The sequence below is a fragment of the Pipra filicauda genome, unplaced genomic scaffold (assembly GCF_003945595.2).
Source record: "Pipra filicauda isolate LSUMZ 115617 unplaced genomic scaffold, ASM394559v2 scaffold285_size1263560_pilon, whole genome shotgun sequence".
In the NCBI taxonomy this organism is placed as follows: domain Eukaryota; kingdom Metazoa; phylum Chordata; class Aves; order Passeriformes; family Pipridae; genus Pipra; species Pipra filicauda.
This window is the reverse complement of record NW_024104404.1, coordinates 71,534-90,449: the sequence shown is the minus strand read 5'-3', so window position 1 is coordinate 90,449 and position 18,916 is coordinate 71,534. Positions and strand designations below refer to the sequence as shown.

The 18,916-nt window shown below is 49.7% G+C and overlaps 2 protein-coding genes across 3 annotated transcripts in view; both read right to left on the bottom strand.

The window, feature by feature from the left end:
* Window positions 1–300: 300 nt before the first annotated feature.
* LOC113989704 (ceramide synthase 4-like) lies at window positions 301–10,033 on the bottom strand. Its single transcript, XM_027724541.2, has 10 exons — window positions 9,867–10,033; window positions 8,090–8,207; window positions 6,579–6,697; window positions 4,967–5,024; window positions 4,373–4,423; window positions 3,567–3,659; window positions 2,827–2,955; window positions 2,182–2,288; window positions 1,477–1,621; window positions 301–378 (listed from the first exon to the last, which is right to left on the bottom strand). Exons 1-10 carry the CDS (start codon window positions 10,031–10,033, stop codon window positions 301–303), a joined length of 1,065 nt encoding a protein of 354 aa, XP_027580342.2.
* Window positions 10,034–13,520: 3,487 nt separating this feature from the next.
* LOC113989713 (ceramide synthase 4-like) overlaps window positions 13,521–18,916 on the bottom strand; it is a 42,724-nt gene continuing 37,328 nt past the window's right edge. For both annotated transcript variants that reach the window (XM_027724555.2, XM_027724556.2), the window contains exon 12: window positions 13,521–15,508. In XM_027724555.2, coding sequence (XP_027580356.2) covers window positions 15,317–15,508 — 192 coding nt within the window. In that variant the 3' untranslated portion in view covers window positions 13,521–15,316. The remainder of the gene's footprint in view (window positions 15,509–18,916) is intronic.

Sequence of the window (18,916 nt, the reverse complement as noted above, 5' to 3'; positions counted from 1 at the left end):
CTCTTCTCTTTTCAGAGTGAGACTTTGGCTGGCAGACCCTTTTTTTTTCCAACATGGACATCATAGAGTAGTAGTAAAAGAATGGTCCTAACAAGGGAATTGTAGAAAATATCTCCTGAAGTGACTTAACTGCCTATAAACATGATGAAGAAATTCACCTCCACCTAGACAGTGGATGCTGCCTCAGGCAGACTGTGGTGAAGCCTCTGTGAGCTTGTCAGGCCTCTCCCCCAGCTTCTGTTCAGCCTTCCTGCACTCCAGAGTCTGCCTGGCTCCTGGTGTTTTGCAGCAAGCCCTGCATTATTCTGGGTTCTTTGCTGGATCCTCTGCTTCACTACTGTCACTCTCTTCAGTGTCACTTCTGGCATCTTGTCTTTTCTGAAGAAAACAAAGTCAGTTGAAATGAGCTGCAAATGAGCTCTAATATATCATGGTATATATTACAGAGGACTAGTCCTGTTTTCATTCACAGCCCTGGGGAGGGTTAACCTGGCAGCTAAAATAATAATAACAGGTGTGACCATGTCCTTAAAACCAGTGCAGCAACTGTCCCTGTGCTGGGAGATTGACTCAGGCTGCCAGAGGTTGACTTAGTTATGATTTCACCTAACTTTTGAATGCTTGTTTTTTTTTGTCACTTTAATAATATTCTTGTAATGTGACCATCTGAAAATAAGTTAGTATTTATTCTACATGTAGTTATTCTGCATATTTTCCTGTGCAATTTATTACTGTCGAAACTGTGAAAGTCAACACTTATTTGTCCAGTGAGTGTATGCACTGGGCTCCTCATTTTGCAACCCTCTACAACCTCAGTGAGCATATCCTCCATCATTTCCTCAGAAAAACTGCTTTTTATTGTAATTTAGCTTTGATAAAGGGGTACTTCAAGGTAAGCTGAAGGCATAACACCAACACTGTGGGGTTTTTTTTTGCTGGCCACAGGTCCCCAAATCTTTCACAGATCTTAGATGCTCCCACGATGCCATCTGCTTGTGCTAGCAAGGCAGGCCAGGGAGCTGCCCTCTCTGATGACAACATTTCTCCCACTGGTCTCTATACAAGCTCTGGCACGCATCAAGAGCCTGTGGAAGGCACCCAAAACCCAGAGATGCAAATACACAGTGTGCTGTCCACCAGGCTCACCTGGTTGCTCCTCCCTTACTCCACTTTGGACAGACCAAGAGACTCTTGTTCTCCCAAACCACAAACTAAGAAGCTGTTGGGCAGCGAGGGGAAAGGACTGTGGATGGCTCCCATGTCACCAGGACACAGCTGCAAACCAGCAGTGAGCTCCTGCTCTGATTTCCGTGAGCTCAGTTATCCACACAGCTCCCAACACGTGCCTTCAGAAGCTCTTTGTTGGGCACTCCCATTTCTCACCCACCCCTTCCCTGCAGGCAGGCAGCAAACCTGGACCTCGTGGTCTCTCATGAGTCGTGGTGGTGGCACAAAGGAGACAAAGACTTTTCATACCCCACCACGGAAGATGACACTGAAGATCATGTGGATGATCAGATAGGACCAGAAAATGTGTAGCAGCTGCAGGACCCCCAGGAAAGCATTTATCAGGCAGCTTATGGGGAACAACGGAAGTTTTGTCACAAAGTAATAGTATACACTGTGGGAAAGAGAGGGAGAAGGAAGTCAGAAGACACAAGACTAAAGCAGGCCAAGTGTCTTCACACTTACAAGGGTCAAATATCTTTCTGGGAAACGACTTGGCTGGTGTGTCCCCAGGGCAGAGCTGAGCTGTGCCAGGACTGCACCATCAGGCTTCACACTCTGCCCAGCTCTCTCAAAGCATGAGAAAGACATCCTAACCATTCCCAGTACCACAAGAGCTCATGAGAAATCACCCACTGTGGCTGCATGTAAACATCACAGCATGACGAGCCCCCAGGTGAGAGGCAGCCCCTGCCTAGGAGAGATGGTGAGAGTGTGGCAATGGAGGGGTAAACGCTGTGGCTCTAGATTAATTGAGATAATTAATTAATATAATTAATAAAGTTAAAGCCCTATCGGTTTTTCTCCCCTTGGGTTCCTCTGTTCCAGCTGAATTAATCTTACCTGTTGTGTCCCATTCTTTGCCTTTCCTCCTCTCAGCATGGAGGGTCACCTCTCCAGGAGCTCAAACAGTGCACAACACCCATGTTTAGGAAACAGCAGAACGTAACTTACATTAATGGGAAAATGACAAGCCGGGAGGTGATGAAAACCACAGCAAAAGCAACGAAAACAGCGTCACAGACCCGCTGCCACTTCAGGTAATTAAGCATCTTGGCAAGCTGTAAAGAAACATTGCTGTGTGTCCCTTGTGTTCTCCTCCTAAGGGCTGAGGGATTTCCCACATCCTGCAAGGGTGACAAGGACTTGTGGGGATGTGTCCCAGTCCCTTTGCATCCAATTACTTTTCCTCAAGAGCAGTAGGTCTGGTAGTTCCTAAATGTGCTTTCACTGAAGCACATGTCCCACTCGTGGGGCACCACATCAATGTGTGAACACAGTTCCCAGTGCTGCCCACAGACACAAGCACAGACTTGAGACTGGGAGAGCACCTTTTTACACAGATAACAGTTTTAAACTAAAAGAGGAGAGATTTAAATTAGATTTTAGGAGGAAATTCTTTACTCAGAGGGTGGTGAGAGGGTGGGTTGCCCAGAGAAGCTGTGGCTGCCTCATCCCTGGGGCCAGTTGGATGGGGCTTAGAGCACCCTGGTCTAGCAGAAGGTGTCCCTGCACATGGCAGGGGGTTGGAATGAGATGGGCTTTAAGGTCCCTTGCAACTCAAACCATTCTGTGACTCTGTGTGAGTGTTTAACGCACCTCTAAAATATAATCGGAGGCGTCATGGACCAGCATGACCATCATCCCAAACCGGATCATGTTGGCACAGTAGGAGACAAAGATCAGCGTGATGGTGGCAATGTGGTGGATGACCTGTTCCTTAAAGTCCTGGCATGAGAAAGGAGATTGTCAGCCTTACCTTGACCTGGCAGCACCTGTTCCTGCGTGCTGCCTCCTCACTAGGCCGTGTCAAACACCTCCACAAAGCATCAGTGCTCCCCACCCTGCTACAGCTCTGTGCAGTCTCCACTGCAGAACGAGGTGAGGGCAAGGTTGGGTGCTGGGTACAGGAGGTCACCTCATCCCAAAAGTCTGCAAAAGTCACACATGCATTCACAGGACCCTCATCAGAGCAGCCCAGGTCCCTCCCACGAGGAGACACAGCCCTCCAGTGCAGGCAGCACCTGAGACCAGAGCTGGCAAGGGCTGTGATGCCACGTCCACCCAGTGCCTGTCCTTTGGCCAGGCGTGGGGACCCCTGTGTGAGCCCCCAGCCCTCCCCCAGCCAAAGAGGCCGAGAGGCCACACCGTGCACGAGCAGGGCCCAGGGCAAGGTGCAGTGGTGGGATATGAGCACTGAAGGGGCTCAGTGCTCAAGGATCTCCACAGCAGCACACATGCCCTCTCCTCTGCAGCCCTGGGGAGCGACAGCAGAGGGGACAGACTCATGGTGGTGACTGACTGAGCCAGGAGGTTGTGGTCGTGGTGCTGTCACTCACCTTCCTCTTCACATCGAAGGGCAGAGTGGCCACGAGTGAGCAGTAGAAGGAGAGCTCCAGGAGGTAGAACCAGCCCAGTGCAGGTGGGAGAGGCTGCAACATAAGCAACAGGCAGCGTGATGGCCCCGCCTAGCCCTGGGGGACAGGAGAGGGGAAGGGTCTTCCTGGGCAAAGCCCCTTCACTCAACCTGCATTTGTGACAGCAGGGCTTGGTCATGCCTAAATTTTCCTGTTCCCAGTGACTGAACCATTTGCTGATGCACTGACAGGCTGGTCCAAAACCAGGACCAACCTGGCCAGCCTGCAGAGGGACTGAGAGCAGCTGGGGTCTCCCCTCTTCAGGGGGTCAGACACCTCATCTCCATCCCTGCTTTGAGGTATCAGATGTCCTGACCACCTGGTCCCTTTTGTGGCCACACACACAGAGCCATTTCCAGCCAGGTTTGGGTGACAAAGAAACTCATGAGAAGTGGTGTCTGCTCAGGGCAGAGCTCCCCATGCTCACATGGAGCACCTGTGAGGAGCTTGTCAAGCAGGTGGAGCCAAGCTGTCATGATGTGAGGATGAGAGATGAGAGGGGTGTCGAAAAAGAACAGGTGGATATAAGGAGTTACAAGGATAAAGTTTTTAATCATGAGGTTGTGCTGTCTTCATGCTTGAATGTTTTCAAAACTAAACTGGAGAAAACCTGGGGTAACCTAGTCTGATCCCACAGCTGAGTGCTGCGAGCAGGAGGTTGGGCAAGAAACCTCTTTATCCCCCTTCCAGTATGAATCATCCTGTGATTCCATGTACCTGCTGCTCACCTGTTGTGGAAATTTCAACCAGCACACGGTGGGGTCCCAAAACCAGGGCTTCTGTTCAGAGAGAAGGCAGCAGTAAGAAACCATAGCCTTTTAATGACATATGATGAGCACGGGAAGAGATACTGCAAGGACTCATGTGCCCATGCTAGATCCAATCTGGCTCTGAGCTTTGGAAAAAGTGGTTGGGAAAGTGCATTTGCCATTAGAGAATGCACAGGATGTCACACAAAGGGTCTTGATAAGGAGTGGGCAGCAGCCAGAGTCAGGACAGGGTCTGCTCTTGCCTGAGATGCAAGAGCTGTGTGGGAGTGTCTGTGGCACTTACACAAGGATCTAAGACAAGGACAGCATGGTAACATCACTGACACCTAGCCAGGTCCTCCAAGGGAAAGGAGAACTGTTATGCTGGATCAGGATTAGGGATTGTTCTGCTCCATACCCTTGAATTTGTCCTTCTTTGTCTTTGGGCACATAGTCATGGCCACACATTGTCTTGGCTTTTGGGAGTGGCCTGGGACCATCAGCTTCATTTGCAGTGAACAAGGTACCCTTGAAAAGGTGTCACTTCACATACTTACATGCTCACATACTTACATCGTACAGAAGAGCCAGGCCGGAGAAGAACGAGGTGAAATAGAACGTAAATCTCCAGCTAAAACACAAAACAAGGAATTAAGACCTCCTCCAGAGTTGGAATAGCTCTCCAGGCTGTGTCCAGGATGCCCACAGGGGAGCCTATGCTTGTTTGGACAGGAATTAGCAGAGTCTCAGCTCCATTGGCACAGCAAGGGTGTGTTGTAAGGCAACAAGGTCCCCACAGCCCACCCAGGCTCTGCTGTGGCCCTCACTGTGCCCAGATCCCCTGTGCACTCCAGCAGTGGTAAAGAGGATGCAGCAAGACAACCAAGATGCCTCTCCCTGTCACTTTTTGTTGTGTGGGTGTTTGTAGGTCACCTGTGCTTATACACCCCAGCCTCTGGAAGGCACCTAATTTTTCCCATTGATGGCACAGGAGTACTGGGGTTTTTATCCCTCTCCTCAGAAATGCTGCAGTACAGAGCACTGAACAAGCTTTCAGGGGGAGAATATTTTTGAAAAAGCACAGTGACAGGATTCAAGCACTGAATAATTTATTTTTCAGAAGGGGAAGGAGAGCAGATCTCTTACTTGATGGGGGTCTTTGTGTTCACACATCATTAAACCCCAAGGTGAGAGCCAGAGATAATCTGATTCTTTTGATCAAGACACTTAGTGACTCCTCTCTCCATCCTGACTCCATGTGTTACTGAGATGTGCAGGAAGATTTCATGTAAGAGAGCAAACAGCTTGAGGAAAAGGAATGAAGATTTTGGTGCTTTCTGGTGTTTTTCAGGTTTTGCCTCCCTCTGTCCATGGCTTGCACTGCCTACTAACTGCACTTCATGGATTTATTTTATGCCCAATGATCCATGCTGACAACACCTTAAAATGCTAATTTTGTGTCAAGATCATCTTGAAAAGAAGTGAATGCATTCTGAAAACAGCTTGAGTGCTCAAAATCCCTCCAGCATCTGAGATTTAAACCTGTTCTCCATCAAGGCCACTGGACTCTGTTGAGGCAACTTTTAAAGTTAAAGGAAGAGAGGGGAGGGAAGGGAGAGAGGGAAGAGAGGGAAGAGAGGGAAGAGAAGGGAGGGAGGAGAGGGGGGGGAGGGAGGGAAGAGAGGAGAGACAGAGAGGGAGGGGAGGAAGGGAGGAAGGAAGGAAAGGGAGCAAGAGAGGAAGGCAAGAAGGGAGGGAGGAAGGAAGGAAGGGAGGGAGGAAGGCAGGGAGGGATGGAGGAAGGAAGGAAGGGAGGGAGGGAAGAAGGAAGGGAGGGAGGGAGGGAGGGAAGAAGGAAGGGAGGGAGGGAGGGAAGAAGGAAGGAAGGAAGGGAGGGAGGGAGGGAGGGAGGGAGGAAGGGAGGGAAGAAGGCAGGGAGGGACAAGGAAGGCAGGGAGGGACAAGGAAGGCAGGGAGGGACAGAGGAAGGGAGGGAGGGAGGAAGGCAGGGAGGGAGGGAGGACGAAGCTGGCAGTGCTGCAGGGAGGGGACAGAGGCTGGCAGTCTCAGCTGGCAGCAGGTTCCCCTGGGAGAGCGTTTTGGGTAAGGACCGGGCAGAGGGTGGTGATGATGTGCAGACCTGTTGGAGGCCTCCATCACTAAAAGCCTCCCCTGACCCACCCACCTGGCCTCACAGAACTTCTTCATCAGCCTGGGGTGGTCCTGGGCCCGCCGGTGCCGGAACCAGGTCTCCACCTTTCTGATGGGCAGGTCACTTTGCTTGGCCAGTGAAATCAGGTCCTCCTGCAAAACAGGGCAGGGAGCCAGGACTGAGCCTTCTGGGGGCTGCTGGTCCCTGTGTGAGGGGAAGAGCTGTGCTCCCACGGGGCTGCCCATCCTCCTTTCCCCAAAGAACACTTTCCTTTGGAAAAAATCATATCAATTCTATTTGCCTTCGTGAACTCCCAGGTGATCGTGGATGTTTTTAAACTCCAATTCAGACATATCTAAATGAAGGTTCAGAAAGAAGCACAGCCTCTCCCTGGTTGAATTTTAGCAGCTGTACACAATGGGATGCAATGTCTGGGTATAAAAGTCTAAATATATTTTTTCCACCTCTGATACAATTTTGACTAATAATTATCAGCTGAAGATAAAAAACAAACCTGAAGATAAAAAAAGTTTCAGCTTGTGATGATAAAGAAACAAGCACATAATTAACTCAGTAATGTCAGCAAAACCATCCAGCTGTTGGAGTGGCTGCACAGTCACAGGCTCAAAGATATAAATTTCAACATCCTAATTTTCTACATGAATTCCAAATAATACTACACAAAGTTTATAAATTGTGATTAAAATTAATGTAAATATGAACTCATGAGCATTTTTTAATTATTTGAACAAAGCTTCATACAGATTTAAGTAAAACATTATTTTTAAAATCCATGCATCAGTGGGAGCCAGGATCCAGGCCCGGAGAGTGGTGGTGAGTGGAGAGTGTCCAGAGAAGGGAATGGAGCTGGGAAAAGGTCTAGAGCACCAGGATTAGCCAGGGGGGGCTCAACCCGGAGAAAAGGAGGCTCAGGGGGAGCTTTCTTGCTCTCCACAACTCCCTGACAGGAGGGTAGAACAAGATGAAATGGCCTCAGATTGGGCCAGGGGAGGTTTAGATTGGAAATACCTCAAGCCCTGGCACAGGCTGCCCAAGGCAGTGGTAGAGTCACCATCACTGGAAGGATTTAAATGATGTGTAGATGTAGTACTTGGGGACATGGTTTAGTGGTGGCCTTGGCAGTGCTGGGTTAATAGTTGGACTTAATGACCTCAGAGAGCTTTTCAAACCTAAACGATTCTGTGATTCTGGAGGACTTGCAGTTCTGCTAAAAATAATCAGCCTTAATAGTCTCTACCCAAAGGGGTGATGGCTGCCTCCTTGCCAGAGCCTGCAGCTCTCACAGCACCTGCTGTGTTTGACACACAGTTTGACACACAGCAGGTCAGGAGGTGCTGGGGTTGCAGCAGTGTGACGTGTTGTAAGATGCTGGAATATTTGCTTATATATCTCCTTCCCTGGAAGGGTGGTGAGCAGTAACTACCTTGCCTGTGAGGCAGGTTTGTCTGGCCTGGGGTGCCTGGACAGAAAGAAGGTGTTGCTTGCCTGGGGACTGAGACAAGTGGGACACTGGGGACACTCACCTCCTTTGGGGTTCTGCCCAGCAGGACGTAGAAGCTTTCCAGCGTGGCGTTGGGCTGAACTTTGGGCCTCTTCTTGTCACTCACACCCAACCCCCTGCCCAAGGGCAGAGCCACAGTTCTGCAAGAGGAGAGTTCAGGCAGAAAAGCACCTGTGTGCCCACACTGGGAGCCAGGGTCAGCCAGCACGTTCCGTGCATGGATGCACTGCCCCAGGGGCCCAGCCCTGCCCCAGTGCTCACACACCCAGCTCTGCACACACAGCCCCGGGCACCCAGGGCTGCTCCAGAGCACATGCAAACCTGGTGCCTCTGTCAGGTCGGTGCTCTTTCTTCAGACAGACACAATGGCACCAAAACACAGGTGACGGGTGCTGGCTGTGCAGTGGAGACAACAGTAACCACTGCTAAGTAAACAATAATTAATTCTGCCCAGGCCCCGAGATACAGAGCATGTCTCTGGGTTGGTGTGCATGCTGGTCCACTTTACAGCCTTCCCGAGCAGTCCAGACTATGCCATGAAACCAGTCTGCAAGTGTCTGAGTGTCCCCTGTGCTCTGTGCCCAGAGTACCTGACCACTGCCTGCAGCAGGAGCCAAGGACAGAACATGTGGAGATGTGCTGGTTCCTGCAGGAAACCCAGGAAAGCTCTAGTGGGAGGCACTGCTTCCTAAATCATGTTGTTTCTAGGAAGCCAGGCAAGTGCAGCAGGCCTTTGCTTCTTTGAGGGAAGACCTGATGACACTGGAATTAATTCTGGCTCTTCTACAGCTCGTGTCTGCCACATCACCTCACACAAGTGCGCACTGCAGGCAGGAGCCAGCGCTCTGGGGAGATGGGCCAGTGCTCCCCCAGCTCCTCCAGGCCACAGGAGAGAGACCCTATCTCAGCTTAGGGCAGGTTTGCTGCACACAGCTTTGCTGTTTCATGTCCCCCCTTTGCCCACCCCAAAGTCCTGCTCTGCCTGGTGGGAGGTGTCCTGGCAGTTCTGCCCACACCGGCACTGAACAGCTTCCCATCCCCTGTGCCTGAGGGCTGCTCTGTACCTCCCCATGTGCCAGTCCTTGTTCCTGGAAAAGGGGCTCAAAGCACCATCTGAATCCATCTCCTGGCATGAGCCATGTGGACCTGCTTCATTCCCACACGTGAATCCTGGGAGATGCCAGCTGACCCTCAGGCTCCCCTGGGGTGGAGTGCCCACAGCTGGGACACTGAAGTGTGTCCCTCTGGTGGAACTGGGGTCCTCTGGTGTTGGGAGGAAGAAGCAGGGCAGAGCTGGGCAAGGAGTGCTGTGAGCAAAGTGGTCCCACAGCGAGTTCCAGGAGCCACGGTCACCCCCTCCTCCTGTCTCTGTGCTGGGGTGGGGGCCTCACACAGCACCTTTGGGAGCATCCTCTGGGATCAGGCTGAACCCTGGCTCAGCTGGGGGCTCCCAACACCCAGGAAATCCCTTATCTGTGTTGCAAGATTCAGTTTGGTCTCTCTCCAGAGGGACCCTCCACCCACAGCTCAGGTGTGATGGAGTGATGGACTTGTCTTTTCACACCTGCTGGTACAGGTTATGGTACAGGCACAGGAGAGAGGGAGGGCAGGCCAAAGGGCTGCCACACAAATACTGTGTGCCATGAAAAGCAGAGAAACTCAGTGTTCCTGGGGACAAGCCTCTGTACACTTTGTAGTGTAGTGGCTGGGAGGCAGGTAAGGATTATTCTGGAGCAACCCTGCAAGACACTGGACAGTGTCTTGACCAGCACAGGAGAAACCAGAGGTGCTGCACTCACCTTTCAAAGAGGCATCGGACAAAGATCAAAAGCAGGGTACCAGGGATGCAGAGCAGGAGGTCCTGAGGCTGCGGGTAGTGTGTGTCTGCAGACTCCTTCAAGTCCTCCCAGGTAGCTCCAGGTGGCAGCCAGAATTCATGGTGCCAGAAGCCCCTTGACACTCCCATTCTGGTCAAGATGTTGGGCACAGAAAGCAGAGGCTGACTGGAGCAAGCAGGTAGCAGCAAGGCATAAAGCTCACTGCTAAATCAGGATTCCTATCTCAACAGCTCATCACTCTCTGTCCCCACCTCCTGCTCAGTTCCATGAATGTGATAGACTAGGGTGAAATAGTGTCACTTGTTCTGACCTGCCTGTGAGCATGGAGGTGGGGTGAGATGTCCTAGCACAAGAAAGTATTTCAGTGGGTGTTGAGGAGGTGGCTGGTTTCAATTACACACTTGTCATAGTTTGAAACTGCCACAACACTGCTGCATGGATGGCTAAAGTCCCTACCTGGTAACAATGTCAGCAGGGGCATCTCTCTTGCCCCCTCTTTCTATCAGGCTTTTCCTTCTCAGGCTACAAAGCCCTCCCCTGTTAATCAGCTCTGACTCCTGACAGAGGGTGTGGATGGAGGTCCCAGGAGAGACTGTCCACAGCCATTAAGATCTTCTGGCACCTTCAAGGCCCCAGCAGTCTCAGTTTTGGTTCCTCCATCTTGCCCAGCAACATCCCCTATCCTGTCTGCATTTGGAACCATCACATACTAAGCAGGAAGCTGATGCTCCACTCCCCAGAGTGATTCTGGAGTGCTCACACACAGCCCAGCACTCCAGGACACTTTCCCACGTGCACCACGTTGCTCTGCTCCACACTCAGCTCCACCTGAGTTCTGCCAGTGTCCTGGTGCCCTGAACTGGAGCAGCCAGTCTGCAACACCATCACCAGAAACCTTCACTATTGCCTGACTTTGCCATCTGCCTTTCCCTCCCCCTGTTTGGGGCACCTTCAGCAACACACAACTGCAAACAATCTGTGTTGGTCTCTCACGGTCACCTCAGGTGGGTTCCCCAGGCTGCTGAGGGACCCTTCTGAAAGCCTTTGCAGAGCTGAAGAGGGTGCAGGTCCTCTCTGCTGCATGTGCTCACCAGCTCTGGGGTAAATCCAGCAGAGTGAGACATCCCTTCCCCACAGACCACCCATGGGAACTCTTTCTGATGATGTTTGTATCTGTTTCCAGCAATTCCATCATGTATTATTCTCTCTACCACTATGACCAGTCAGACTACAGAGGGCTGTAGCTCCTCACATTCCCACTTGGAACTGTCTTAAATTTTTCTGGTAACAAGATGATTTGAAACAAAAAAATGGCATTCCACGGTTGGTAGTTGAGCTCCTCTTACTATGAATTAACTCCTGCCAGGTGGTTGAAGGTTTGCTGTTACTCAGGCTGTGTGCCAGGTAACATCTTCTCACCCATCAGCTTGAGGTGGATCTTCTAGGAATGTGGCCTCAGGAAGATGTTGGGTATTGGACCCTCTCTGAGCTCCTCAGCTGGGAAGCCACACAGGGCAGCATTTCCTGGCTCTAGCCTGACCTATCCCAGTGTTCCTGCTCTCTGCCCCCACCATCTCTCACTTCAGCAGCCTCCAGCCAATGTTTCAGGGACTGGTATTGCCTTTCAAGTTGTTTCTCAGGATATTTCTTGGCCTGCTTTATCACATGCTCACATTCAAGTTGCAGGTCCTTTTCCTTGTTTAGACATGACTTCAGCTTTTTGAACAAGGCCTTGCCCTTACCTGCAGGCACAGCACCTGCTGTACCTGTGAGAATAAGAAAAGCAACGTTGTTCCAAGTGCAGCCATCCAAGGAAAGGTTCCCTTGGGCACACATGTCTGAGTGAAAAAATGTGGTGGATGCAGATCTCTGAAGTTTACTCTGTGTGTGCAGGGGGAGGGAAACAACTGCACCAAATTAGTCTTAAGAAAAGATCCAAAACGTCCACCAGCTGTCCACACCTACTGGAGTCAGCAGATTCACGTCAGCCACAATTTTAGGCTAGCACAGGTGCCAGCCTGGGGGCCACACTGTGCCAGACCTTGACTCACTCGCCACACAAGCAGCCTGGAAGCATCAGTAAATGCTATTTTTCTCGTGGCTCAGCTGCAGCTGGATGCCTCATCTCCCACAGTGGCACTGACATCACGTGGTGCACACACTGGGTGATGCACATCTCCTCTGTGCACATGGGGGGTAAAGGTAGAGGGGAAATAGAGTCAGGTCCTGATGTGGCACCCAGAGCTCCATCTGGGAAGGGAGGTCTCCATTAGAGAGTAAGGCCTATGAGGGGCAGCTGAGAGAGAAGGGTTGTTTAGCCTGGAGCAAAGGAGGCTCAGGAGTGACCTTATTGCTCTCTACAGCTCCCTGACAGGAGGTCGTAGCGAGGTGGGGGTCGGTCTCTTCTCCTGAGTAACAGGAGCAAAGGAAACGGCCTCAAGCTGTGCCAGGGGAGGTTCAGGTTGGACATCAGGAAGAATTTTTTCATGGAAAGCATTGTTAAACATTGGAATAGGCTGCCCAGGGAGGTGGTGGAGTCTCCATCCCTGGAGGTGTTCAAGAAACAACTGAACATGGCACTCAGTGCTCTGGTCTGGTTGACAAAGAGGGGATCACTCAAAGACTGGACTCGATCTCAGAGGCCTCAGAGGCCTTTTTCAACCTAAATGATGCTGTGATTCTGTGATCTGATCTGCTGGGCTTCTCAGCAGACAAGTGACAGAGTTCTCTGCAGGTTTTCTGTAACAGCTGCTCTGTGTGGGGGTCTGTGATGCCCCCAGTGAGGAAATGGATACACTAAATTCATAAACATTATCGCGCCACTCAGAAGCTTCTCAGCCCTGGAGCAGATGTAAAGAGAGAAGGTGGAGCAGTGTGAGGAGGAAGCTGAATGCACACAGAGCTTCTTTCAGCCTTAGCAAGTTGATGGCAAGAAAACAAATTCAGCAGCTGATGTACCCCGGTGACTCATCAGTCAGGCTCAGTTCCTCAGCTGAAGACAGCACTCGGTAGTTCTTACACATTTCCAACAGTCTCCTGTATCCTTGATGTATCCTTTCACAAGAACCAGATTTGCCTCCTAATGATCTTATCTCAACCTCCAGGGGCACAGCAAATCAGATCAAATCCAACAGGCATCAACATAAGTGGCTCCACGGTGCAGACTCTGGGAAGCACTCTGCTCCTCGGAGGAGAGGTGGGATGATTTTACAACAGGGATTTTCCCCAGCCTTCTAAAACCTCACAAATAAGAAGAATAAACTACTCTCCTCCTCTCTTTGCAAGGCCAAAGCACCTCCCCAGTGTTGCCATCCTGGACTTGCCACTGACTGGCAGTACCAAGGAACCCGGCCTGCCCCCAGGTCTAGTCTAGGGGTGCCCCAAACTGTCCCTTGTTCCAGGGCCAAACACAGCGTTACCACACAGGAGACAAACCAGGCAGCTGCAGTTCTCTGCTGGCACAGCTCAGTGTGCCTGTGTGTCCTGGGTGTGCAACACCCTCCCCTTGGCAATGGCACCCACACGTGTCTCCCTCATCACGTGTCCACCTGTAAGGTGCAGCCAGCCAGGCGACCTCCTGGTAGGTAAAGAAGTAGAAAAGAGCACAGACTATCAAACCTTTTAAAAGTTATTTATAAAGAATGTTTACATTCAGTAGTACAAAATGATATATAACCATCCCTCCTGAGCACACCACCTGCAGAGGGGCAAGGTCCTACGCTCAGTTCACAGCATACAGAACATGTGCTTCCAACTTCCAGTTAGCTCAAGGTTTCAGAGACAACCTATCTTCAGCAAATATGGATTTAAATGACAGTGCAGGAGCAGATGCTCTACTCTCACACCATGTTACTGCCCTGGAATTACCCGTACTGGAACCACTTTTTCCCCTCTGAAATTATCCAATTCCAGTTTAGAAATCCAATCATCCAAATGAGTTTTGACTGAAACCGAAGATGAGCACACACAAGCTCAGATCAAATCTTTCTCAGTCACATCTCAGGTGGCCTGAGTGGATTGATGAAAACCCTCTTGTCTTTCCATGCTGTCACTTGCCTTTTAATTTAAACATGTGCACCACCTCCTCAAATAAGGCATCTCCTTGGTCTATGTCCTATTCCCCCCCCAGTGAACATTGGGCACATAGAGGGAAGTGTCTGCATGGCCTTGGCAGTCTGAGTCCCTGCACTCATTACAGTGAATCTGTTAATACTTTGGTTTCATAGATTAATTGACCCATAAAACAGAAACTCATGTAATACTAATTTAAATATTTTAAGGGATTGCAGAAAATCCAAAATCTAAGACTACACAGGATACAAGATATGGCATCTAAACAAACTGAATCAGCACTGCATCATGACTTCATGGATCACTGCTTTACACTTGCTGTTCTTGACACACTTAGGCAACGGCCCTAGAGTTAGAAGGCTATGTTAAAGCATTATTCCATAAGGTTCAGCAGATTTTCTCTGGATCCTTTTTGCTCTGAGGACAGGGGAAGTGTATTCCCTTCTTGCCACAAGCTGACTCTGTAAACATTTCCCACTGTGCCAGTCACACTGGGTGAAAACATGAGCATGTTCATCAGTGTTGTCTTCTAGATTATACAGTTCCTTGTCACCTCCCTTCTCCTGACTGTTTCCTTCTGAGAAAAGTTTCAAGGATTACCTGACAGTTGTGAAACAGCTGCCTGGATTTTCCAGCTCTTCCAACTATGATTTGGGTGGGTACTCCTCCAGCCTGGGCTCTGGAGTTCCCACCTCTGAGGCAATAATGCTGACCCCAACAGGGACTGAGATCCATACCCTTACAAAACTGGTCACTGGCACATGGAGCACTTCCTTTGAGAAGAACATGTTTTCTCCTACGTCTTTCCAAAGCTTTCATTTCCCTATGCTCAGTTTTGATTTTCTAAGTGTCACAGGGCACCTGCCTTTTCAAAAGAAGTGTCCCAGTGTTAAGATATGGAGTCTCACACTTGTCAGGCATAACCATTACTTGCAATGGGCCAGGGCCTCCAGAGGCTGATCCAGGCTAAACAGATTCCTATCAAACAACATTAGGTGGGTAAAACTTGGCATTGCCAGAGTTCATCCACCTTTTTATTTTTAAAGTATTTTTCAAGATTAAAACATTTGACAACAACTATGGTACAAGTCTAACACAAGTCAAACCACTTTGATCCCTTTCTATCTGTTCCAAGGCTACAACCTACAGTAAGCTTTTACAGAAGGAAGACCAAAAACTTCCTTCAAGTATCGCTGACTACAAACACCTCTGTTTAGGGGAAGCAGAAATTCAGCTCTAGGATACTGCAATTGCACTCCATTTTGTCTACACAGTGAGCAAAACTGTTTCTACAGAGGGTGGCCTGTGTTCACTGAAGGCCAGACCTGTGTGGACAGCAGCTATCTCTCCTTGACGTGGCCGTTGGCGAGGTGGGCTCTGCTGCTCAGGGGCTCAGCCCCGTTCCTCTGGATGTGACCATTGCTCGTCACCTTGCTGAAGTACGTGGTCCCGTTCTTCTCCTTTTCCCTGATTTTCTCTCTTTCTTCATCCTTGTCGCTTTCTTCTGTGTCACTCCTCATGTCCTTTTCCATCTACAAAGACAGGTTAAGTGAGAAGCAGGACAAACACAGCCCGAGCAGCAGCCACAGGATGAACCTCTGCCTCAGCCACTCGCCCCCAGCACAGTCCTGCTCTGCCCCTCAGCTCTCACATCACCCTCAGGAACAGATTCTCCCCCATCTCTGATTTCAGTCTCAGTGGAATCCTGTCTGTGCTCCTGATAAACTTCAGGAATTACAGGCTGAAAAGCAGCACCAAACCACAGATGCCCAGGACTGAGGACAACGGTGTAAGCCTGACGAGATCCACATTGCTGCTCTGGTCATCTGCATGTGGGGAAAGGATGGGGGAGGCAGTTTAACCAAGCTCTTTTACATTTTCCAAAAGGGACAAGGAGCTACCTTCTGCCCACACTTGGCCTGGGTGGCTGCAGGCTGAGAACCCTGCTTGGGACAGGCTGGAAGCATGTGCTTTCAGACAAACCAGAGGCTCAACAAAAAGAGCCACCCCACTCTGACTGCATCCAGTTTTATGGTCAGGTTTTTCCTCTTGCTATTGACTGAGAGACCTGTAATCCACTTTTGTAAGTATTTAATTAACTGCCTGATAAGGAAGACAAAAAAGAAACCATGTGATAAAATGACAGCTTAGAAAAAGCAGCCCAGCACTTGCTGACTTCTCAGGCTGTTTCTACTCTGCCATACAAGATGCCAAAACCGGGGACAAATTCATGGTGTCACACTCCTTGTCAGAAAGAGGGAAAGCTGCAAAGTCCTTCTGTGACCTGAGCTCTGGAAACTGCTCCAGGGCATGTCTGGTGCTGCACAGACATTTAGTCTCCATTTATTCTGTCTGTTCTTTTTGGGATCTCTCAGATAACATTGAGAAGTCTATTTGGTCTGATGCTCTCCCCAGAGATCACTACACCCAGATGCAGACAGGATTTGTAAGGATCTAAACTTGCAGTGAATTCAAAGTGCCTCCAAGGAGATGCTATCTGCTGTGAACAACCTGTGCCTCAGGTCCCTCAGGAACTGACAGTTCAGGAAATATGCAGGAGTCTGGATCTGCAGCATAAGGACAAATAATAGTCAATATTTCTAAGTTTATCCATTCATGGCCAGAGAATGTGGCTGAGACCTTAAACCTGGCAAGATTCCCAAAGGAACTGTACAGCTGCTCCCTCTGTGAGGGAGTGAAACTTGTACTTCAGGATCTAAGCTGAGTTCTAATCACCAGGGATTGGGGAACATCATGTGAGAAGGTGGTGATAGTAATCCTGTAGCCAGAGAGGAAAACTGGAGACCAGAAAGGCCCATGAGAAGAATGTGAACTTCTGACTGGATCACGAGTTTCATGCCTCTAAAAAAGGGGAGAATGCCTTGTATTCTTGCTGATACTGCTTTAGGCTACTAAATATTATCATTGAGACAGATCTGTTTAGGAGGATTTATTTTTGCAGTTCACTGCTCAATATGGAAAGTTCTCAAATATATTTTTACATCAAATCCGGCAGATTGGTTTTCAGATAAACCAGGAAAAATCCTGGATATGCTTCAATATTTTCCTCCCTGATGGTTCATTCCTTTCTAATAAGGCTATTTATTGCCTCACCATTTTACACAACAATAACTGCAATGGTAATTCAACCCATGCTAGAATCAGGAAAACAATAAAAGGCCATCTTCAGTTGCATCTTCATTTTCTGCCCTGTGAAGTTTCTGTTTCCTGATTTGCAAGTAATTTGCTCTGTGCTACTTGAGGTAGCAGATAAAGGGAAAGCAGATGAAGAAAATTGGGACAATATGCACAAAGATGAGCCTTTAATGCTTGTTCTCAGTTCCCATAAGGCAGAATTCCTCAGCTGGGTACTAATAAAACAAGTCATCCTGGGCTCTGAGGTCAGTTCCCACGAGGCACTGACCGGTTACCCCTGGACTGTGTCCTTGGCACGTGGCCAATCTAATGCCATTAGGTCATGGCTTTGATTTTGGGAAGAATTTCATGCTGAGCAGCAGTTTGGACTCACAGCAAATACTACAGGCCAGAAAGAGTGGGATGTGGGATGCATTTCACTTCAGTTTATACAGCTGCAGCTCAGATATTCGTGTCTGGTTGCTCTGTGCCCAGTGAACAGCACTGCCAGGTGCAGGATGGAATGGACCATGCTTTGGGCATGCCTGTTTCCCTCTGCTGCTGCAACAAGAGCCCAGGCAGCTGGATTAGACAGAAATACCTACTCTGGAGACATCTTCAGCACTGTAACACAATCCATGTAAGACACATTTTAATGACCTGCATGATGGGGCAGAGCGTACTCTCAACAAGTTTGCTGGAGACACAGAACTGGGAGGAGCAGCTCTACACCAGGGAATGGTGCTGCTATTCCAAGGGACCCAGAAGGCTGGAGAAATGGGCTGACAGGAGCCCTGTGAAGTTCAGCAAGGGCAAGAGTGAAGTCCTGCCCCTGGGGAGGAACAACCTCAGACACCAGAACACGACGGGTGCTGATCACCTTCCCTAAGAAACACCTGGAGGTTCCAGGATATGCCTTGAACCCGAGCCTTTGCTGTGCCCCTGCCCTTCCTGGCCTGTCAGGGCAGGGATGGGATCCCGCCCTCAGCACTGGGGAGGCCACAGCCCGTGTGCTGTGTCCTGGTGTGGGCTCCCCACTGCGAGAGACACGGACACACCGGAGAGAGTCCAGGGGGGGACTGCAGAGATGATGGAGAGACTGGGGCATCTCCCCTGAGGAAAGGCTGGGAGACCTGGGACTGCTCAGCCTGCAGAAAGGAAGGATTTTGTCAATGTAGATCAGCACCTGAAGGGGAGGGGTGAAGATGGAGCCAGGCTCTTCCCAGTAGTGCCCTGAGACAGGACAAGAGGCAATGGGCACAAACTGAAACACAGGAGGCTCCCCCTGAACATCAGGAAATGCTTTTTTACTGAGAGGGTGTTGGAGCACTGGCACAGGGCGACCAGAGAGGTTATGGAGTCTCCATCCTTGCAGGTACTCAAAAGCCATCTGGACACTGTCCTGGGCAACCTGCTCTAGGTGACCTTGCTTGAGTCAGAAAATACAGACAAGGCTTCCAGAGGTACCTTCCAACCCCAGCCACTCTGTGATTCTGTGGTCTCAGTAACACTGTAATCAAAAATCCTGTACAATAAGAGAAGAGCTTTTCCACTGGCCTCACCAATCATGACAACTTCCCTTGCCTTCACTTCTTAGTTTTGTTACAAATGCAAATCACACTGCACCAAGTGTTGGGATATTTACTCAGATGTCACTGGTTTTGTTCACAGAAATATCTCTGGGAGTCCAATCCACATTTTCGTTGAATACAAGCATCAGAAGTGGACCCAATGTTGTAGTGACTCATAAAAATTTTTGGGGTCAGCTCTCCCTAATAATACTGAGTTTCCTTCCACTTCACTGT